The 23328-nt window shown below is 46.2% G+C and overlaps 1 protein-coding gene across 1 annotated transcript; it reads left to right on the top strand.

The window, feature by feature from the left end:
* The first annotated feature begins 608 nt into the window (after window positions 1–608).
* Window positions 609–20437, top strand: FBXO21 (F-box protein 21). The gene is made up of 12 exons (XM_082065979.1): window positions 609–851; window positions 3750–3885; window positions 6052–6146; window positions 7994–8115; window positions 9542–9688; window positions 10170–10303; window positions 11389–11525; window positions 12311–12487; window positions 13212–13344; window positions 15548–15738; window positions 16700–16857; window positions 19792–20437. The coding sequence occupies exons 1-12, from the start codon at window positions 631–633 to the stop codon at window positions 19968–19970; spliced, it is 1830 nt and encodes a 609-aa protein (XP_081922105.1). The 5' UTR covers window positions 609–630; the 3' UTR covers window positions 19971–20437.
* Window positions 20438–23328: the final 2891 nt, after the last annotated feature.

Here is a 23328-nt window from a genome sequence, read left to right as displayed (position 1 = left end):
CAGTGATACCTCAGGTGCTGCTGCTGACATGGACGTGGCATTCCCTCAGGCGTTACGTTACCAAAGCCATGGCGGCAGCGTTACTTCAGGTGCTGCCACAGGCATGGCGGTGGCATTACCTCAGGTGCTCCTGCTGACATTGAGGTGGCACCTCAGGTGTCACCTCAGACACTGTGGCAGCGTTGCACCGCATTCCACCTCTGCCGCCCTAAGCCCTGTCAGCCCAGGGCAGACAGGCACAAAACACTTGCACAGCCCCGGCTCCCTGCACCCTGCCCCGGACGCGGGGTCGGCCCCGGGCTCTAACTGCCCGCCCAGCTCTATCGGGGTCGGGGGAGCAGCCGCCGTTTGCAGACACTAAGGGTCCCCTCGGCGGATAGGAACTTTGCAGACGCTCCCTAGGCCCCGCCGCTGCTATGACCCGGAGTGGCGCCGCGCTCCGCTCTGCGCCGCGACACTTGTCAGACGCTCCCTAGTGCCTACATGGGAGAAAGCGCCGCTTCGCTCCGTTCTGCGCGTTCCGGCGCGGCGGCACTTGGCAGACGCTCCCTGGGCCGTTCCTCCGCCTTCGCTCTGCGCCGGAAGCGGCAGACGCTCCCTAACCCCTCCCCGGGCAGGTAAACAGCCAACATGGCGGCGGCGGAGAGCCCGGGCCCGGCGGCGGCGGCACCGGGGGGGCCTGAGCCCGACGGGATGGGCCTGACGGACCTGCCGGGCGAGCTGCTGGAGCTGATCCTCTGTTGCGACGTGCTGGGAGCCGCCGACATCGGGCGGGTGTCGTGCACTTGCCGCCGGCTGCGGGAGGCGTGCCAGCCCCGCGGGAAGGTGTGGCGGGAGCGCTTCCGCCTCAGGTGGGCAGCGCGGCCCGGCCCGGCCCTCCGGGGGCTGCGCTGGCTGGACGCGGCTCGGGGAAGGCGGGCGAGAGGTGCCCGGGGTCTGCTCAGCGCCCCGCGGGCCGTGTCAGCGCAGGCGGGGCCTGCCCGGGGGGTTCAGGGGCACCGGGGACAGTGTCCTGCGTGCAAAGGCCTGGGAGGGCCTGGGGGGCTGAAGTGCCCCCCCCACACCCCATGTTTGTCTCCTCGGCTTCGCAAGTTGCATGCTGAAACCATCATAGAATCACTTTGATCGGAAAAGACCCTCAAGATCGAGTCCAACCGTTCCTCACCCCCAGCACTGCCGCATGTCCTGAGAACCTCATGTCCGTCTGTCCAGCCCTCCAGGGATGGTGACTCCAGCACTGCCCTGGGCAGCCTGTTCCAATGCCCCACAGCCCTTTGGGAAAGAAACGTTTCCAGATATCCAGTCTGAACCATGAGCTGGATGAACCCTGCAGCTTTTTGCTGTGTGTCTAAGGGGTCAGGAGATGCGGGTGTCCTTCCCCGCAGGGACTGCGGCCGGGCTGCTTCCCCTCCTGAATTCCGTGGGCTGAGCCTTGTCGCTTAGGGAAAATCAATCTTTTCAACCCTTTCCACAGCTGGGCCTGTGGTTCATGGCACATCCAACCTGGTGTCCATGTTATGGACATAGGGCCACACGCACGGTGGAGTTGTGGATTGACCTCCCCGGTAGGCAGCTATAGCTGGCAGCTTCCAAAGTAACCGCCGAGACTTGTCCTGTCCCAGGACTAATACTCTGCAGTGGTGTTGATTTGTGGTGCTTTTGGGAGAGTTATTTCCACAGCAACCAAAATCCTTTGGATGGATTTGTGCTGCTTGTGGGTTTATTTTCCCTCAAAGGCTGTCACAGGGCACCTGGTGAGGGCAGAGCTCTGTTGTAACCGGGGAACCTATTAATACTTTAGTTGGAAATACAGTGTGAGTGTTGTATCGCTTATGCTACGCTGGTTTCAGCAGTTCTATAAATGCCACCTCTTCACTGGGGCTGCCAACCTGTCTGGAATAGCACACACTCATTTGCTACCTCGTTTTGTCTGTTTTGGCACAGAAAAAGTAGGAATATTGCTTTCTCTAATCACCAGTTGGCTTCTAAAATTTAGCATAGCTCAGTTGAAGGAGTGATTCTCTTTTCACGGTTGAAAAAGGCTGCCGGACAATTGCAGCCACCCCAATTCACTGAATTATGGCTTGGGATGGCCGGCCAGATCCTTTCACTGATTCAGTGGCTCTTAATTTCTGAAGTGAACCTGAAAGTTTAAAAATGGTTGAGATCCAACAGCTGAAATGGAGTGTGGTAGGTGATTACCATACACTGCCACCCTCTCTGTCTTTGATAACAGAACCTTTGGCAGGAGTTTGCACATTGACCTTGTTGTCCTGGCTGGATTTCATTGTGAGCAACTGTGCTTTATCACCCTAAAATTTTCAGTATAATTTCAATCCAGGAAATTATTCGTTCTCATCCTAAAATAAATGATTGTAATTGTTAGTATGACGTGACTGCGTTTCAGCGGTAGATGAGCGGCCAGGGATCTATGAGGAGAGCGGTTGTTATGTAATGTGAAGTTACTTGGTTAGCCTTTGATGTTATTTTGTAACTGCAATTGCAGTGGAGTTTTATTATTAACTAGTAATGAAGTATCATCCCTGTGTAGGTGGACATAACTCTACATTTTGGTCAATTGGTAACAATTTTTATACAGAACTAGTGATTTAAACATTTGGTGTTCTCTCTATTTATAAAGATATATAAAAGTACATATATATTTATATATATGTATGTATAAAATATTTATAACCTGAAAAGAACCTAAGGCAATCTACCTACTTGAAGGAAAATGTTTTGTAAAAACCAGTAATAATTAACAGAATTGCAAAATGTGAAACGGACCTCTCTGTAAATTACAAGAGGCTTTTCTCTCTGTTTGCTTTCCCATGCTGTCCAAAATATTTCCATCTGTGCTGATTCTTCTTCGTGTTTCAGATACGAATGATCTTGGTGTCTTCAGAACCGTCGTGGGTATTGCTGCGCTGGCTCGGATTTTATTGCACAGGGCTGTGTTGTGGCACCACGTGCCCACTTTAATAGAAAAGGTGCTGCTGCTAATAGTCCCCAAAATAATACTTGCAGGTTTTCACTTGAAACACTTCCTAGTAAACTGTAGAGGGTGTTTTAGCTTTGGGATTTTTAGACTCAATAAAGCAGGTACAGCTTTCTTTTATTGTAAAGGCTTGAGGGTTTTTTTTAAATAATTATTTCTTGCATTAAAAATGATCTGCAAAGGCATTTAGTTGTCACAGTTTCACTTCAGAATTCTGTTTTCCTCCAGTAGATGTTGCCGCCAGCGAGGGCAATAGAGGGAGCTCCTTTTTGTGCATCCTATTAACTAGACCCACAAGGCAGTAGGAAGAAGACAGGACAGTGAATTCTCAGTCTGTTAGATGACGGGTTAGTTTAAATGTGATATATCTTCAGAATGGCAAGCTTTTTTATTATAAAACTCTGCATCTTTTCTACTAATGTGATACCTTTACTCCTCTTATCAATCTCAAAAGTGTTTAGGATATTTAGATGTTGAAATACCTTTGAGCCTTTGAAGGTTTCCTGTTGGAAGACTTCAGGAGAGCTTACTGCTAAATAATAATAAATACACAGGTGAAATCCATCGGATTTATGCTTTGTTGCTTGAGTCAGTCATTGTATTAATTCATACAACTACATTTAAAGTTGTACTGTGTCTTGGCAATGTCTCAGCCCCTCGATTCACATGGTTACAATATACATTAGACACTTCTGGAGGTTCTCAGTGATGTTGAAATACTAATGAACCTTTTCACTGCTGTCTTGTGTAGGTGGCCGTCACTGCTGAAGTATTACAGCCACACAGACGGTGTCAGCTGGCTTGAAGAGTACAAAGCACGGCACAACGCTGGTCTAGAAGCCCAGAGAATTGTAGCATCATTCTCCAAAAGGTTCTTTTCAGAACATGTAAGTCGTCTCTATGTATGTGCAACAGCCCAACTTCTTGTTTAGTATTTTTATTAGTTTGTTTTTCCTCTTTCTTCACATCTTTTCAGCTATCCATTCAGAAAATGCCTATTTCCTCACTTTGTGTGGAAATGCTAGAGCACCAGCCAAAAAGGGAGAGAGACAGTTCAAAATCCAAAGGTGCAAACTGCACGCAACATTCAGCTGTTGCTGCTGCAGCTTTAAAAGCTCTTTCTTTGTTGCTGCGTGTTCAGACCGGCTCTGGGAACTTCTGAGGGACCGATGGCTTGTTTACACATATGAATTTATCTCACTGCAGACCGTGTGCAAGGATATGTTCTGCGAGTTGGCAGAAGTCATTTGAAAACAGGATCAAAGCGCAATAGGTTCAGTGAATTGTGAAGTATATTATTGAAGTTTTTTGCACAGCCATGACATCAAGATGCTTTTGCATTCAGTGTGAATAAGGTGAAAATCTTGTCTAACGTGTTTGAGAATCAACAGTTATTTCATTGTCTGTTTGCTTAGTCGGTGGCTGTGGGTTTTGGCTAGCCGTACAATTTGAGTCAGCCTGAAATTCTGTGAAATAATAGGAATAAATGCTGCCTGTAACTTTGGCTGGTCTAAGAAGTTCACACAAGAGCGACTGAAGGGCTACCCCTCTGTGGCTCATTTGTGAATATGTTGTGGTCCAGTAGAGAATTCCCCTAAGACATAGGAGACCTGTGTTGAAATCTTATCTGATTTTAACCAAGGGCTGGCACCTGGGTTTGCACCCCTGGAGAAAAAGGCTGTGGGGCCAGTAGAGTGTTTGGAGCTGCGTCTCTCTAAACTGTTCTTTTTGAATTGTTCAGCTGTAGCTACAACAGTTGGACATTTGACCGTGAAGAAATGTGTGTCAGGGCATTAATAACTGGGGCAGAGGCTCCTGGTTTCCTACTGTTTTAATCACATGTGCAAAGACTGAGAGACCAGTCAGCAACACCAGTTCTGGGCCCCTCAGTTCCAGCAGGACAGGGAACTGCTGGAGGGAGTCCAGCGCAGCCACCAAGATGCTGAAGGGAGTGGAGCATCTCCCGTGGGAGGAAAGGCTGAGGGAGCTGGGGCTCTGGAGCTTGGAGGAGACTGAGGGATGACCTTATTAATGTTTACAAATATATAAAAGGTGAGTGTCAGGAGATTGAAGCCAGGCTCTTCTCGGTGATAACCAACGGTAGGACAAGGGGTAATGGGTTCAAACTGGAACACAAGAGGTTCCACTTAAATTTGAGAAGAAACAACTTCTCAGTGAGGGTATCAGGACACTGGCCCAGGCTGCCCAGGGAGGTTGTGGAGTCTCCTTCTCTGCAGACATTCCAACCCGCCTGGACACCTTCCTGTGTAACCTCATCTGGGTGTTCCTGCTCCATGGGGGGATTGCACTGGATGAGCTTTTGAGGTTCCTTCCAATCCCTGACATTCTGGGATTCTGTGAATGAGGATCATCTCCTGTGGGGCTGGAAACTGCAGCTTGATGCCCTACTTAGAACTGAGGGGAAGAGATTTTCAATCTACTTTCACTAGAGCCTGTGGAATGTCCACTAAGATACAGTATAATGGGAGTTGCTTTTTCCTCTGTTAGCCCATGTCCTATACTGACAAGCTTGAAAGTGGGAATATTTCTTACAGTTCAAACCAGGTTGTTTCAAAAAATACGGTTCTAGCAACACACTGGTAACTGTGGGTTAGCACTTGTCATTATTGCTTCATCAGGTGAGGTTTTTAAGTGTAGGTTTCAGGCTGAAATGAAGGTTTCTGGTCCTTCATTTCTTTCCTCAGGAGCAGTTTGCTACACCGAGGAGCATATGTAGAGGTTTGGTCAACCAGAGTTGATTCCACCCTAAAATTACTTTCAGCTTGGGCCCAGTCTGCGTAAGATCTGATACACTTGGGCTGGTCCATACACCCGCTGGAGGAGTCCTGGACACTGTTTTGTTTAGCTCAAATTGCAGTAATTCCATGGAGCAGAGACTATGAGTATTTGGTGAGCTGGACATTTTTAAGATCTTAGATAAATTTAAAAAAATAGAACAAAATTGGTTTTGAGACTTTTTATGATATTCTGTGATTATGTTCTTTTGGGAAGAATCTGTTGGGCTCTGCATAATTCATTGTCTGGTTTGACAGGTCCCCTGTGATGGATTCAGTGACATTGAGACGCTCGGGTGCCCAAGTCATTTTTTTGAGGATGAACTGATGTGTATCCTTAACATGGAAGGAAGGTAAGAAAGAGAGGGGTTAGAAATGGAAGGGGTTTTTCCCCTTTCACCAATTAAAGGAGAATGGTACTGTGGTAAACACCTGCCCTCGGCTTCTGTCCTTTTGTCACTTGTAAAACAACATCCCCAGGCTGACCAAGGCTGAGAAGTATTGCTGTGTTCTACAAGAAGAAGGTCACCTGGCTTTGTGTTGTGGATTGTTACTTGTTGCCTTGCTACTTCATGCCATCACTTGAGACATGTTCCACGCGCCCCCTTCTCTGTTGTAGTTTTGGTTTAAGAAGTTCCCATCCTTCCATTCCTTTTTTATTTAAATCTGGATCAGTTTGCTGAACTGATTTGCTGGATGAGGCCACAGCACTGGAGGAAAGCAGGAATAGTCCCTGAGGATTGTCACCTATCATGAAATTACAGCCTTTGTTTTTCCTTTCCCCCATCTTCTTATTGCTTTTCTTAGCTCCATAGGTTGGTACAATTTTTGTCCCCAAATAAGCAACTGAGTTTAATTCAGCCACTGCAAAATTTGCAGTTCTGTAAGTAATTCAGACAGATGAAATGCCAAGCAGGTAAATAAAACTTCTGGTTGGCACCTGCCTAGGTATTCCCATCACTACAGTTAACACTGGGCAAGATGAATAAGTCACTGCTTTAATTGAAGGTTTTTCTGCTGGTAGCATATAAACCATGCTGATTTTGCTGTGCTACAAAGCAGCGATAGATTGCTCTTAATGGGGTCTAATAGCCTTGATTAAAGGGACTGTTAGTAGAGCTTGAAAAACAAACCGTAACTGTAATGGCAATCATCTCATTTTTGCTTTTTTCACATCCATTTTATTATTTTCTTTATTTGAACTGGGACTGAACATCTCCCATTTGACAACTGGATGAAAAGCTTTTGAGCCTTTGCACCAGCCAGTTGCCTCCCGATAAAGCAGAATTGATGCTAAGTACACCCTGATGAAGCTGTCGCCATTACTGCGCAGGAGCAGTAGGCTAAATCATTTCCCTGGAAGGTATCCCAATAAAGCAGTTGTCCCTATTGAGCATCCCGATTTATTGGAAGAGGATAAATGTGATGAGGTTTGATTGTTCTCCTGGCCAGCAGGATGGAGAAGGCTGATTTTTACCGGCAGTCTGGAGGAGAGGAAATGTAAGCAGGGAAAAAGGTTTTTTTCTGAAGAACATTGGTCTGTCATATTCAGGTGACCTTTTCAAACTTACCTGGATAATAACCAGCTCTGTTGCTTCTTGGGCACTCTCCTTCACTTGTTAATTTAGAAAAAGAAGGGGCTTTACTATAAAAGCTGTAAGGTTTTGGGCTGTATGATCTACAGACCAACTATTGATCTGTTCTTGCCTGTTCAGAGCAGCAGAGGTGTTTTTCCTATGGGGATTTTGTTTATTCTTCTGAATACTATTGGACCTACATTTGTGTCCTCATCAATTTCTTGTTAATGGTGAGGGGATAGTTTGATTTTTGGAGGGAACCAGTCAAACAGAGGCTAGTGTTTTAAGAATGAAGTATAGGATTTTAACCAGATATTCCTGAGCTACTTTAATTATGACTTGTGTTGTTTCCCATGATACTATATCTTCTCAAAATTATATATTGGTGATAGGATAAAAATTTGAAATGTTTTGCAAGTGTCCTATATTGCAGGGTTTTTTAATGAGTTTCCTCTTAACATTGACCTTTTTGGTTGACTCATCAGTGATAGTGGTGTTGTTAAACTTGTTAAAAAAGCAACAATCTGAATTGTAAACCTGTATTCACTGGAAAAGTTAAATCAAATGTTCACCCTTAAAGTGCTTGCTCAGGGCAATACAGCTCTTTGTGTTTCAATATGCAGGAAAGGTCTCACCTGGAAGTACTATGCAAAGAAAATTCTATACTTCTTACGGCAACAGAATATACTAAAAAACCTGAAGGAGTATCTTCAACGCCCGACTGATCGGCAGTCGTTTTTGGAGGGTAAGCCTTTGGCAGAAGTCCCATGTAAAACACTTAATGACAGCTTTCCGTCATTGCTTTATTTGGAAAGAGCCTTCCTTGTTTATATTTCAACTAGCGCTTGGACAACGCAGAATTAAATTTGGATTTTTGATGTGCCTGAAATCCTTCAAATCTTGCCGTAGTTGCACAGTGTTGCATCAGAATCTCAGGATTCCGTTAGATTCTGTCAGTGCTGTACGCTTGAATAATTGCATACGGACAGGTGAGCTGAAAAGCAACAGAGAAATGTCCAATGTCATGGTGGGAAGGCACCAGATATGAAGAAAGAAAAGGCTTTTCCGCAATTTGTGTCCGCCGGGTTTGTTCTCTTCTTCAAGCTTCTGATGGAGAAGAAGGTCTTATGAGTGGATCGAAAGCTGCCGGTGTATATAGAAGAGTCCCTTACTCTTGGTATATACCTCAAAAATGTCACACAAAGGAGTCTCTAACACCAAAACTGGTTCTTGTTAGTGGCAGTAGACTTGGAAGAAAGGACTGTGTTAAGGCAAGAAGGAGAAGCCAAAAGCAGCTTTAACTGGAAACAACTGAGACAGTTAATTGTGTGACTTAATCATGTGGTTCACAAATAAATGCATTTGTCTGCCATGGAGGTACCGTGAGAGCACCAACAGGTAGTCTGGTGGGAAACTTCACCTGCTCAGCATGGAGAGCACTGGGCAAAGAAGACATGACTTGGAGTCCTGCTGAAATCCTTGATCAGGCCTGTCACGGACGGGCTAACAAAGCAGCATAGGAAGCTGGAAGAGGTATGATCCAGGCAAAGTTCCTGCAAGTGGATACAGTTGATTCCAAAGATTGAAAAATAGGCAGGCTTTGGAAAGAGCGATGGTGATGAAATGACAAGGAGAAGATCCTGAGAAAGGGCTATTTTTTTTGCTGCAAAAGTTTGACAGAAGAGGCTTGGGCAGAAGAAAAATGAAAATGTGTTCTATTATAGCGGGTTTTTGACATGAAGATGGAGAGCAGGCGTGGAAGAGAAAGATGAATGTAGTGGTAGATGGAATGATGAGCAAGAATGATAGCTATGGGGGATATGGCAGGAAGAAATCAGAAGTGGAGATTGTTTCAGGCTCTGAATAACAACTGTAAGTTGAGAGGTTGCCAGGGGATGCAGTGGAACTGGAGAGCTGGATGGTTAAGCCTGGTTTAGCAGAATACCTGCTCAATGTACAAATCTTATGAAGATGGTGGAGAGGTGAATACTGGATTTAAATGGTATTTATCGTGTCAGCTTATTCTTTGCATTTTATGCGATAAATTTTAAAAAGAAAGCTCCTGTGTTCTGCTGCAATTGCTTGCTGCATGCCTGGAATTTAGAACAGATAAAACTAAGCAAAGAAAAAAAAACTGAAGTCCTGTTTCTTATATAGTTTGTTTTTTCCAGGTGCTGTTTTAATTGACCAGTACTGTAACCCGCTGTCAGACATCTGCTTAAAAAGCGTCCAGGCGCAGGTGGATGATATCACAGATAAAGTGCGCAAAGTCCTGCGGACGAAAAATCCAAGGCACCCCAGCTTGGCTTCCAAGGCAGGTACTGTACAGAAATACATGTTTTACTGCAGAGCATTTCTGCAAGTCTCAATACAGGCAGACAAGGTGAAACAGCTGTTGAATTATCATGGCTTAAAGAGCTGTTGTTCTTTATCCCCTGGCAAGCGTATTCTGACATTTGCTTAAAGCATCAGTCAGGAAATAGCCGTTTGTTCAGTCACAGGAACTCCATAGCCCAGGATTGCCTGTCTGTCTGATGCTGTTTTAGCAAAAAGGACTGGGAGGGGAATTCTTCTTGTTTTTGTTCCCATTTGTCTCTGAAGTCTTGATGTGTGTAGCAGAGCTGTGAGACAGGGGATCAAGTCCTTCAGCTACAGAAGGAAGCGAGGCAGCGCTGAATCTGAATTGAGATGGATCTCTTGTGTTCTTAGCCCATATGAAGAATTTTGCTAAAAGGCTAATTGCACAAATGTTAAGAACACTTGTTTTCTCAGTCTGTGTTTCTTTGTGTCTGTTTTTAGGAGAGGTCCTGGTTCCAGAAGTGGAGCTTCAGCGGCAGGTGCTTGATGCTATGAATTGCGTCCTGTATGAGCAGTTAAAATACAAAGGGAACGAGCTGGATTACTATAACTCCCTGAATTCATACATTCACCAGGTATGTATATGTTGGAGAAAAAGCAGGGGCTGCCAGGCTTGAGAAATTCTGTTTGTAGATTTATTAGTCCAGATGTAGTCAGACAAATATTTTTCTCGGAAGAACAACTCGCTGTAAGTCAATATGATGTCATCATTTAGTGCATATTCTCTCAAGTTGGTATATCACAGAATCACAGCATGTCAGGGATTGGAAGGAACCTCAAAAGCTCATCCAGTCCAATCCCCCCGCCGGAGCAGGAACACCCAGATGAGGTTACACAGGAAGGTGTCCAGGCGGGTTGGAATGTCTGCACAGAAGGAGACTCCACAACCTCCCTGGGCAGCCTGTTCCAGTGTTCTGATACCCTCACCGAGAAGTTGTTTCTTCTCAAATTTAAGTGGAACCTCCTGTGTTCCAGTTTGTATCCATTGCCCCTTGTCCTATCACTGGTTGTCACCGAGAAGAGCCTGGCTCCATCCTCCTGACACTCCCCCTTTCCATATTGATCCCCATGAATGAGTCACCCCTCAGTGTCCTCTTGTCCAGCTCCAGAGCCCCAGCTCCCTCAGCCTTTCCTCACACGGGAGATGCTCCACTCCCTTCAGCATCTTGGTGGCTGCGCTGGACTCTCTCCAGCAGTTCCCTGTCCTGCTGGAACTGAGGGGCCACAACTGGACACAATATTCCAGGTGTGGTCTCCCCAGGGCAGAGCAGAGGGGCAGGAGAACCTCTCTGACCTACTGACCACCCCCTTCTAACCCACCCCAGGTACCATTGGCTTCCTGGCCACAAGGGCCCAGTGCTGGCTCATGGTCACCCTGCTGTCCCCAGGACCCCCAGGTCCCTTTCCCCTACACTGCTCTCTAACAGGTCATTCCCAAACTTACACTGGAACCTGGGGTTGTTCCTGCCCAGATACAAGACTCTACACTTGCCCTTGTTATATTTCATTAAATTTTTCCCCATCCAACTCTCCAGCCTGTCCAGGTCTCGCTGGGTGGCAGTACATTAGCACACAGTATTTTTCATTTGTGAAATCGAACCTTAGGGGTTCGTGTTTTTCTTAATATCCCATGTGTTTTTATCACATTCTTATCCCCCAGGTTTTGATCCGCAGGACGGGAATTCCCATCAGTTTGTCTGTGCTTTATTTAACAATTGCCAGGCAGCTGGGAGTCAAACTTGAACCTGTCAACTTCCCCAGCCATTTTCTACTGCGATGGTGTCAAGGAAAAGAAGGGTAAGTGATCTGCTGAATTTCGAAGTTGTGTCCACAGTAATAGAAGCCAGAAAGCATTTACAGCTCCAGACGTATACCAGAATGTTTAATTATTTTCCATCTAATTATAACCTATATGGAAGACAAGATCAGACCTCTGAAGAAGTTTTCCCAGAACTCAGCTCTCCTGATGATGAATGAGAACAGATTTTGAGTGTGAAATAATAGCAAACATGAGTCATGTTTCTCTTATTGAAGAAAATAATGGAAAACTGAAAATAAGATAGAAGGTGCTGATTTCATATGACCTTTCATACAGAACAGCAGCTAGAGACCATTGCTGTTGTTCCATACATTCATTTAATTCTCTGAGTCAGTGCAGGATACCTCTTTGACCAGGTCATGATCAGTTTACAGAAATCTATTTTGTGAATGACATCAGCAGTCCAGTTGAAGGTGGTGGTTTTGTGTGCACTGGGTATTTTGGCACTAGGCTTCAGATGTTGTATGTGTGGGCTCTGTTACACTTTCTGATGCAGTGTCATAATATAATCTAGCAGTAGATGCAGCAAACCTGAAAATATCTGAAGGAAAAAACATATGTTTACCTGAAGAAGCAGCTGGGAGGAGAGAGAAGGTGGCAGGTGATCTCTTTTTGGGAGGGAGCTGAGGTGTGAATGACGCTGCTTTTAAAAACAAGCTTGAAAGTGCTAAGGGAAGAACAAAAATAGGTAATCATGCTTTACCATGAGACCCATCATCACAATTTAGGTTTTGTGCTGTTTGCTTCTGTGTTGATTCATTAGAAGCACAGATATTTTTGACTACACCTACATCGATGCCTTTGGGAAGGGGAAGCAGCTGACGGTGAAGGAGTGCGAGTACCTAATTGGCCACCATGTGACAGAAGAGTTCTACGGAGTGGTGACTTCCAAAGAGGTCTTGCAGCGGATGGTGGGAAATCTCTTAAACCTCGGCAAGAGGTGAGTTGAGGATCATCTGGCCTGTAAGGAGAGTGTCTGTGTGTCTGATACTGAGTGAGCGCTTTAAAAAGGTGTCAGTCGCCCCAGGGGATCATGAAAATTCTGGATGTCATGTTGCATTTAGTTGCTTCTAATCACCTGCAGCAGTATTACGTGGAAACAAGAATATCTAGTAAAACTAGTTCCCCACAAGCAAATGGACAGATAGTTTATTTCTCTGTGAAAAGCTGATAGGGAGTGCCCACTGTTCCCTTAAGAGCTGAGGCCTTTTATGATCTGGTAAACACAACCCACTGGCAGTTTCATAGTTACTGTTGGTTTGTAGAAAATCTGGTCTTATTTTCTAATACCCCTGATAATCACTTTCCCAAGTAGCCATAAAAAGAAATCCCAGAGTGCAGGGATTGCTTTAGGTTGAATTAAGCTAGGGGAACAAAAGCAGATTTCAAAAGAAAATGGTTTGGAGAGTGAATTGTCTGTGTAGGATTATTTGACCAAGTAGAATACCAGTGAAGTGGGAGGGTAGAGCCCAATGGTCAGTTGTGTCCTGTTTTTCCTCCTGAGCAGACTGTTGGGTGTGACAAGAGACAGTCAGTGCTGAAGTCACTCTGATTGAATGAGCATGTGTGTAGCGTCATTTTTTGTGACTATCCCTGTAAATCAGAGTACCGGGGGTAGGGGTTGAGGAGCTAGCCTTAAGATTGTGCTGCTTTTTTCCTGGCAGGGAAAGCACTGATCAGTCTTACCAACTACTGAGAGACTCGTTGGATCTGTACCTGGCCATGTATCCGGACAACGTGCAGCATCTGATGCTCCAGGCCAGGTTATACTTCCACCTGGGAATCTGGCCAGAAAAGGTACCTCGCCGCCCGTATGTTTTCTGTTAGGCTAAATGCTATCAACACAAGTCTATTGATTTTTTTTTTTTTTTTTTTTTTTTTGTTTTGTTGGTTTTTTTTTGGACTACGTCAGCTTGCATTACAGTCTGCCACAAGTTGCTTCTGTAATAAACACAATTAAACGGGTTATCGTGTTTCAGAGAATCAATTTGTACTATACGAAGCAGGGAAAAGAGGATGATCCTTGCTTGCCCTGGGGGATACTTGTGAGCAGCCTCGAGTCTGAGTCATAATTTATGATTTACTGCCCAAGTCTGACAGCTTGTCTTGCAACCGATACTGTGGTTGTAAGTTCTGTAAGTTCTGAGGGCATTTTCTTTGGTTTACGCCTAGATTGTGGGAGTGGTGGTAAAACTCCTCATGGACTTGTATAAAAGGAGCAATTACCTTATCAGAAAACTTGCAGGAAGTTATCTTTTATAATTATGATCAAAACTGTTCTCAGAAAACCTCAGCCACACAAGCAGTGGCTCATGTGAAAAAGCAACTTAATATTCCTGTCCTTGGGATTCTTTTTTAATGTCACCTTTAGCGTAGCGACTTGAGTCTTGGGAAAATGGGAAGGAAGGTACCAAGGCTTACAAGCTGCCTTCCTTTTGAAGAACATAAGTTTGCCTTTCCTTTCTTATGGCGGCAAATTTTAGGGTTGCCACAGGAAAGCACAAACTAAGGAATTGTGTACAGGGGGACTCACTGAGCTGAAGTGGCAACTATACGTAAATAGGGGACAGCTCAGTGAAACGCTGCAAGATCTTCCTTCCCCTTTCTGGCACTCAGTGATGTGTTTGTAAAGCATCGAGGCTTTACATACTTGCATTTTGCTGCCCCTCAGACAAATAATACAGGCCCATGGCTGAGGTTTACATTCCAGGTGCACTGAAAATGGGCAAATTTGGACTTCTCAGTATTGCATCCTCATAATGCACCCAGTCATTCCAGGGTGTCGGGTGGGTTTGTAGCTAAGTCAGGGAGAACGCTGTGTCTGACAGAACAGGGGATGCTGGTTTTAATAGAGGTCTGACAGATTTACGGAAAGTGGTACAGAATCTTAAAAGTCAAGCAAGGCTACCCGGAATTTGTCCTAAATGTCTGCAAATAACAGTAAATTAAATTGCCAAGAAGCTATGGTCACTGTCCCCCTTTCTGTGGGATTTTTGGGGATTTTCACATCCTTCTTAAGGTGCCTGTCAGAGAATTAAGGTGACCGAGAAGCCTGAGCTGTGTTTCTTCTTCTCATACCTCATTACTCACCTTTCTTTTTCTGAAATAATTTTCTTCACCTCTTGGCTGATGCTCATGCCTGAGATTTCTGTTCCTCTTCTGCTGCTGCTCTGAACTTAGGGTTGACCAAAACTCCCAGCATGTGTGATCAAGGTGAAAATCATTTTGCCAGGTGCTATGGTGTTTCACATTTTAGAACTGTGGCAGCACTTGGGGTATTTGATGTTGGGACAGATGCATCTGTCTTTTCCCAACCTGTTTAGACAATAGTTTTGTTAAGAGCAGGAAAGAAAGTGTGCCAGAGGGTGTTGCTGGGCTGGTTTTCTGGATCTACAGGGTTTGCTGCCTTGAAAGCACGTTTAAAGTTGGTGTTCTTTAGTCATCCTGAGACAAGCAGGCTCTCTGTCTCGTTCACTATTTCATGGTATAACATCATAGAGATTATCTGCGTTTCCTTCTGTGCTGCTCCATTTTTCCTCTGCCAGGCTCCCGCAGATGTGCTGAGGAGCTCTTTTAAACTAAAATATTTGTTCTCGAGTACAGCAGAAATCATCTGGAGTCACTTCACAGCAGCATTTTGGGAGACTAGCAACAGTTTTCTCTTAGCATTTCATACACCTTGAAAGGGTCTCGTCAGTGCAGCAAATGTGACGCAATTAACTTGTATGACTTAGTTCTAGGGAGTTACTTTGCTCAACGCTGCCCTTCCTTGCAAGTAGGGAGCTTTACAAATGGAAAAGGACCAGTTGCAGTTTCTACAGGCTGAGCAAGTGTGAAGAACTCCTTGGGAGCCTGTAACTGGAGAAAAGGTTCTCAGTCCTCTCTGGAAAACTCCTGTGGGAGACCTCTAGGCCTGGGCACTAACGCAACATATATGTGTAAGTGTTGGACTGCAGCAGAGACTTGTTCTGAATCTGTCTCTTTGGTTTGGTTGCTGAAGGTTCTGGACATCTTGCAGCATATTCAGGCTTTGGACCCATCCCAGCATGGGGCTGTCGGGTACTTGGTTCAACATACTCTGGAGCATATTGAACGCCGGAAGGAGGAGGTGGGACCTGAGGTGAAGTACCGTTCAGATGAGAAGCACAAAGACGTCTGCTTTTCCATCGGGCTCATTATGAAACACAAGAGGTGAGCTCTTCAAAACCTTCCTCACATTAGGCAGAAGTGTTTGTTCTGACAGTAACGAGATGTGGTTTTGTCTGGCAAGGAGGTACCTGGAATGGAAAGTACCAGATGTGCATCTGTGCCATGTACGTCGTAGGAAAACGGGAGCAGCTCTGTCTGTCCTTTGAGAGAGCGAGCGTGTTCACTGCTGTTTGCTCGCAGAGGAGAGTTTGTGAGGTGACTTGTCTGAGTCATCACATATCACACAGCTAAAATTTCCACAGCCCAGAGCTCTCGAAGAAACATCAATAATCAGTTAATGAGGGACCGTGGAAGAGTCGACTTCAAAAGGGATTGTAAGATTCCTAAGACAGCTTATTAATCTCTCCCTGTGCTATTATTATCCCCCCTTCCTGCGCTGCACAGAGGCTTTGTGTTCCTGTCTGCACTACTCTGCCAGAGTGACATGCCAGCACTGTGCTGCTCTGGCCTCTCCTCCGACTCAACAAGACATCTAGAGCGTATTTTAAGGGTGTGACAGTTATAATACCTCGCGATTAATCGCATAAACAATCTGAAAATAACGATGGCTTTGTTTCTGGGAGTTCAGCACTGGGATTACCACGTCTGTGCGATGGGCTCAGAAGGGATTGCATGACACAGTAGGATGGTTGTTTCCCTCCCTGTTTCTCGTTTCCTTCTTCCTCTCTCTCCCATTCTCCTTTCTTGCTCCTGTTTGGTTTCTTTGTCCTCAGCTGTTTGTTCCTGTCTATCTATCCAGCCACTCCTAGTCGTTTCCCTCCACCTCAAAATACACACGCATATACACACAATCTTTTTGAATTGATTGGTTTTTTCCCCTCTTGTCCTCTCCTTGTGCCAACTCACAGGAGGCTCCTATCCAGTCTGTGCTTTATTAATCTTGAGGAAAAAGAGCTGGCCCTGGAGTTTTCACAGTCTTTGGTGTGCAATTTTTTTTAATTAGATACGGCTATAACTGCGTGATTTATGGCTGGGATCCCGCCTGCATGATGGGGCATGAATGGATCCGGAATATGAACGTCCACAGCCTTACCCATGGCCCCCACCAGCCTTTCTACAACGTGCTGGTGGAAGATGGTTCTTGCAGATACGCTGCTCAAGGTGAGTAGGACTCTCCTGTGTTTACTATCTGTTTAGAAATACGTTAGGAGAGAGGGATGCTTAAATGATTAACACTTTAAGTATGAAACATAAACTAAAAGGGTGGAAGATGATCTTGAATTCATGGCCTGATAGGAATGAACATCAAGGAGCACTCTGGTGTAGTCTCTTCTTGCCCAAGAAATGTGCTTTGGACATGATTGGTTTTATGGTGTAAACCGTGATTGCTGCTTCTGAGAGAAGTAATTCACCTTTTTCTGAAGTCTGAAGTTCTGTCACCAGCTCTTGTTCTTTGAAATTGTAGGTGTGCTTTGGGCAGGGCCTCAAAATAGGATCTAGTGAGGGAGCACCCAGGCTTTGCTTGCCAGGGCACGGTTCTCTCATCAAGAGACTGCACATGCCAAGCTCCCAGAGAACACGTAGCGTGGCTTTTAGTGCCACCTCGCATAAGAAAGGGACAAAAGTGAACGTCTCTTCTAAACCTCTTTGCATTTGTGAAATCTCTGTCACCCATTCTTTATGCAACACACTGTAAGAAAGGAGATTCATGTCTGATGGTCAGGATATGAGGTTAAGATACAAGATGTGTTCAAGTGAGATTCAAAAGGGGAAAAAGACTTATATGTTTGTAACTCAATCTGTTGTAAACAGAGTGTTTCTTTCCTCATATTTGTTCTTCTCCTTGTGACACGGAGACATCCCATCCAGCTGGCAGGGCAGCTGCACAGCCCGACTGTGTTTTGCTAAGACAAGATGTAGAAGCTGCTGGAGGTGAAATGCTGGACAAAATGCGGCTCAGCTCTTTCACTCAGGGATGTATTCCCCAGCACGTCCTCGTCCTGTGCATGTGAGCAAGAGGTGGTTTTACAGTAGGGGACGCTCCTATCTTTGTAGGTTTAAAGTGCAGGTGTTTCTCAATATCCTGAATGTTACTTTCTATTCAGTAGTGCAAGAAAATCGGTCAGAGAATACCAGGTTGGAAGGGATTTCGAGGATCATCTAGTCCAACCTTTCTTGCAAAAGCACAGTCTAGAAGTGGGGTCTGTGAATATCAGAGCTTAGCCTTATGGCTCATGTTAGGCAGTATTTAGCTTCCTGAAGTCTTAAAAAACTAAAAATCTGTGTGTGCCATGGGTTGGTATTAGAACACGCATCTGTGAAAACTAATCAGATAATTGGCCACGGCACTTCTGGGGCTGAGTCATCTCTCATATCTTTTGTCTAATTGTTTATAAACGAGTACAATGCTGGTTGGTTCCAGAGCACAGAGTATTTTAGCCAAGCTGTAGGTTGACACAATCATCCCTCTGGCATCCAAGTGTTTTGATATTGCTGGGGAAAACTGAACGGTTTGTCCTTGCTTGCTGAAATCTTGCTGCCTTGCTACCGAGTGTTCCCTCTCAAATACATCCCCAGCTCATTTGGGAAGGGACTATTTCGTAACTTAGTGACCTGACTCTGGGGAGGCGATGTTAGTTTTTTACTTATAAAATCTTAAATCTGCATGCAGAGCTTTAGCTAACCAGCTCAGAAATAACACCAAGCTTATTATAGTTAATTGTACCTCACTTTGAGTCCTTCCTGTACATTTGTAGGTGGAGCTGTAACTAAACACCGGTTTCATACAGTGAGTTTAGTATCTACCTGTCGACTCCTTTTTTCCTTTGTGGCAGCACAGGCCAGATATCTGTGGTTTGAAAACTTGTAGTCAGCATATTTCTCAGGCTCCTCACCTTGTGCCAAACTTGCTTGCCTCGGTCTCTTCCCCCCTGCCAGCTTCTTTTTCCGCTGTGTTTTTCCCTCTGTGCACAGCTCGCTGCTTCTGCAGAGCAGATTGGAGTGCAAATTGTTTTCCCGCAGTGGTGCAGTATATGAAAAAGGTACTTTGCAAGCCCGTAGTATTGCACCAGCCCAGTGAAGTGCAGAAAGCTCTCGTGCTTTTGGCTGCGCACACCAATATACAGCAGCTTCCAAGAGCCTGTATGGATTTATATTGACTTGTATGTGCTCTCTGTAGTGAACTGAATAGTTTGATTGACAGCTGAATTACGTTCTCTGCATCCCATCTTGTGCCTGCCCTGCCTTGCAGATAAGTCAGGCTTTGGGATGCCGGCAGCTTTGGTTTCTACCTGTGTGTCTGGCACCGTGCTGGAAAAAATGACATCATTTCGGGACCGCTGCAGGGCACCTGCGCCTGTGATTTGCTGCCGGGCTGCCTCCCGCTCGCGCTGCGTTATACAGATACTGCGGGAGCAAAGGGGCCCTCAGCCTGGGTCACCTTCGTGTTTTAATGCCAGTGCTTCTGCGCTGATTAACTCTTGTGCTTAATCAGGTCCTCTTTTAGTACAAAGGAGGAAATGGGGCACTCTCGGAAGGAATTAATGTGCTCTTCTTGGGCACTTTCTCTTAGCTTTGGGAAGTTTGGATTTAGAAAAGCTAATTTTGCTTGAAAACCAGACTGGTGACTTAACGTGGTTGAAGAGCAGCAAGAAAACACTTGACTCCTCTGCCAGGACAACCTTGTGCAGTCACCCTCACCTTGGAGCGTTTGAGAAGGTCCCTTCTGGAAACTCATCTCTCATGGGGCTTGAGGGATCAGAGCTCAGCGGCAGCAGCTTCTCCCTGTGCATACAACCAAGATTTGTGACCAACAGTGTCCTCCTTCTCTAACCCAACGTCAGACAATGTGATCAGGCATAAAGTAGTTTTCATGCAATGAGTAAACGGCGTCAGCATCACTTAAGAGATGCGGCTCTGTGAGCAGTTGTACTGACACACTCTGTACATGTTTCCTGGATTGTTTTTGTTATTTTTTTTTTATCTTATCAGCAGGCGGTGTTTCTAGAGCCAGAAACAAGACTTGAGAGAGGTGCAGGATTTATTGCCTTGTAGCAAGCATTTCATGTGGTGATAACTTCTTTTCTTTCCTAACAGAGAACCTGGAATATAACTCTGAGCCTCGAGAGATCCCTCACCCTGACATCGGCCGCTATTTTTCAGAGTTTACAGGCATTCACTACCTAGCAAATACCGAGCTAGAAATTCGGTACCCAGAGGACATGGACCTGACACGTGTCACAGTTCAGATGATCTACAGCTCAGGCAAGGAGTGAGTGCAAAAAGCATTGTGAGCACAGAAGCAGCTGGAGTGTAGCTTTACCCTCTTTGCAAAACTTGCGTGGAAGGCAAGTTTGGCGACAATCCTTCGGCTTAATGCATTGAAAACTGCATTGAACTTTGTAACCGGTGCTATAGCATCTTTCCATTGCCTGCCTGCAAGGCCCAAAGGCACAGGGACGCGTTGGTAGTTGAGACCAAGCGTAAGGATCTTGCAGGGCCGGTCGTGCTAGGAAGTCTTTTGGGAGGATTTGCGCATGCTACTCGTTCTGTGATTGTCTTGCCCAGAAGGTCGACACTGTGAGATCCCTGATGTGGAATATGGAAGAACCCCCCTCTTGCAGAGAAGGAAGTTACTTGTCCTTGCAGTGTTGTGAGTTTTCGTTTGGTTGGGGTTTGTTGTTTGTTTGTTTTTAAAGTATATCTCATGCAGGTGATAGTTTTTAAACTCTCTTATGTTTCATTGTTGTCTTTTCCAGTCTGAATTTTTGCTAAGGTTTTGCTTCACCTCTGTAGTCTGATTATTCATAGAGCTACCATTCCAATTCTGAATATCCTTATGGGCCCTGGCAACAAAACCGGTGCAGGGCTAACACTGAGGCCCACTTGGGCGCCTTGCTGATGAGACAAACTCTCCCAAAGCAGAAGATGAGCTGTTAGCCCTTTTCCGCGCCTGCCAAACACACCCACTCCATGTTCTCACCTTTTTTTTTGATCTGTTCATTGTGTATGTCCAAGACAGGATCTTCGGCACCCCCGTGAGAGCTCCCAGCATGATTTTGAACCTCACAGCACTGTTTCATGGAAGCCTTGAGGTCAGTGCCACAATGACTTTGATGTATGGGGAGCTTCCCCTCGCTGCTGTCTCCGATCTATAGGTATTTATGCAATATTATATAATGGCATCATGACTGGAAACTGGCCAACCTTGGAGTCAGCCAAACCATGTACAGAAGAGAGATGTTAATTCCTGCAGCTTGAGTCCTTCTTCCTTTTTGCCAAAAGTGAATGGACTTTAGGGGAGCGCAGACTCTGCTGCCCAGAAGAAAAGAGCTTTAACAGCTCAAGGCACATGGATTTTATTATAACATGACATAAAGACCCAGACAGCCACTGCAGCAAAGGTTTTCCTCTGGGTTCGGGTATTATGGGGCTGCAGAGTGACACAGTGTTTGCGCGTACATATCTTTGTGCTTTCTGAAGCAACATCTACAGACCGGGTGCAGCTGCTGTCTCCTGTCACTGTCCCCTTGCAAAACCGTAGTTACGCCAGAGATGAGCATTAGGAACCATGCCCTATAGAATTAGATGGATGCTCTTAGCCTATTGTAGCCCTTCAGGTATCGCCATTTGAAATCACACAGCCCACCTCTTAAAAGAATGCTTGAACTGCATGCCATCCTCTTGCAATATTAAGCACTGATTAAATGTGAGAAATAAACACGGAAAGCCCAGCGCTTCTGCCAGCAGAGTGGTGGTGGGTCTGCAGGGCTCCGGGTGCTTTAGGAAGAGGAGCTGTGCTGGTGTTTTGGTGCTGAGGAGCGGTGGAGGTGCTGTACTCCCAGGAGAACTGTCTGTGAAGTTGGTGTTGAACTTGGAGAGCGGGGGGAGGCTGAAGAATTTCTGCAGAAGCAGAATGGGTCCAACTGAAAGCAGGGTAGGGGATCATTAGGCAAAATCTTAATATCCATCTCTTGTTTCTGAGGGCTTTAAGGGTTGAAAGCAGATCTCAAAAGATCCCCAGCAGGGATGCAAGGTTGGGGATGGGGTTGTGGAGTCACAGGGTTGGTGCTGGTGGCTGAGAACAGCCCTGCAGGGCCAGGACCTGGGCTCTCCATTCCCAGCCTCAGCTTTGACAAGGGCGGCTCTGTGACAGCACAGATACCAGTGAGTTTCCTGGGGCTTTGTGCTCCTCTCTGCCAAACGGGCAGTCTGCCGACACCTTGCTCCTCTCAAGTGCATGGAGAATTGCCGCATACCGAGCTCGTAGGAGTCCTGAGCAAGAGGTGCTGCCTCGGGAAGGATTGCACCATTAAAAAAGCCACAGGAGTCAACAGAAACCTGCCCAAAGTTCCTCTGGAAACTGAGGCTGGACAGCGCTGATCTAACCCGTGTGAAAATGTGCTGTGTGCTTTAACGTGGGGGTCCCAGAGCAGCCAGCAGGAGCCCATTATTTTGGCCTCTAAACACAGAAGCCACTCCGTGTTTATACTCTGCAAATTCAGAGTCTGGCCAAGGAGATGTGGGAGCTGCTCCTCACGCGGTTCACACACGTTTCCCCCACCCCCAGACTCTGCTGTTTCCCTTTTCGCTTGGGGTGCAAAAGGGGAGCGTTCTGGTGCAATAGGGGACAGACTGCAAGTGACTTGAGTACACAAGGCGACCCAGCCAGCCCTGTTGCTAAAACCTCTCGTCGCTTCGACAGACGTTTTGTAGAGGAACTGCGTCCCCAGACAGGACTGCCTGCCTGCTGTGCTGTGCTGACCGCATTGGCGCACAGTTATGTGGGTGCTGGTGGCGTCCAGGAGCGCAGACACCCCCTCGTACGTGCCAAATTGGGAAGAGATGGAGGCGTGTTGGGTAGGCACCGCAAACCATCAACACAGCGTCCAAGTCCCATTTTGGGATTTCAGACAAAACCAAAGGAAAGAGTGTGGAAGGCTCCCCCGTTTTGCTCCGGTTTGGTTCGACGTGCCCGTTACTGCGTTCTGTCTTGCACGCTGTGCATTGAGTCTTTGTGAGGAGGAATTCCCAGCTGTGTGTGTGTGTGCAGCTGTGGAGACCTCAGCCCCAGGGCCCTCGGGGAAAACTGAAAACCCCACATCTGTATCCCCACTTGAGCAACCTCTGTTCCTGCGGGCTGAGCATTCGTGGTCCAGCGCAGCCAGGGCACACCGCTGGTTGGTGGAGGTCACCTCTAGGTGATGGGTGGTCCCTCGGGTGGCTCTTCTGTCCCCTCCTCCTGGCAGCCCGGGTGTCTTTGCAGCCACCATCTCCCAAAGAAGCCAGCGGTGGATCCTCAAAAGTTCACGTCCGTGAGTAATGTCTGGGTCCACGTGAATCTGTGTATGTTAAAGATGCACATACATCCCAGTTTGTCCTGTCATGTCTACGGAGAGCTCACCTGGGAGAAGGGACGTTCTGCTTTCTGGAGAAGGTGCAGTTGCCACCTCTGGTCTGGTGCAGTGCCCAGCTCTCCTCATCCTGGGTCCCATGCCGCAGAGGGGTGAATTTCCTGCAGCCAACACCATCTTTTCTGTGTCATCGGCCATCTGTCCTGTGGACAGGACAGCCAGGGTGCCACCGCCTTGAAATGGCTCTCTGGAGGGTGAAGGAAAAAAATACAGAGGGGAG

Source organism: Streptopelia decaocto (assembly GCF_964273445.1).
Source record: "Streptopelia decaocto genome assembly, chromosome: 15".
In the NCBI taxonomy this organism is placed as follows: Eukaryota; Metazoa; Chordata; class Aves; order Columbiformes; family Columbidae; genus Streptopelia; species Streptopelia decaocto.
This window is presented reverse-complemented; position numbering and strand designations above follow the sequence as displayed.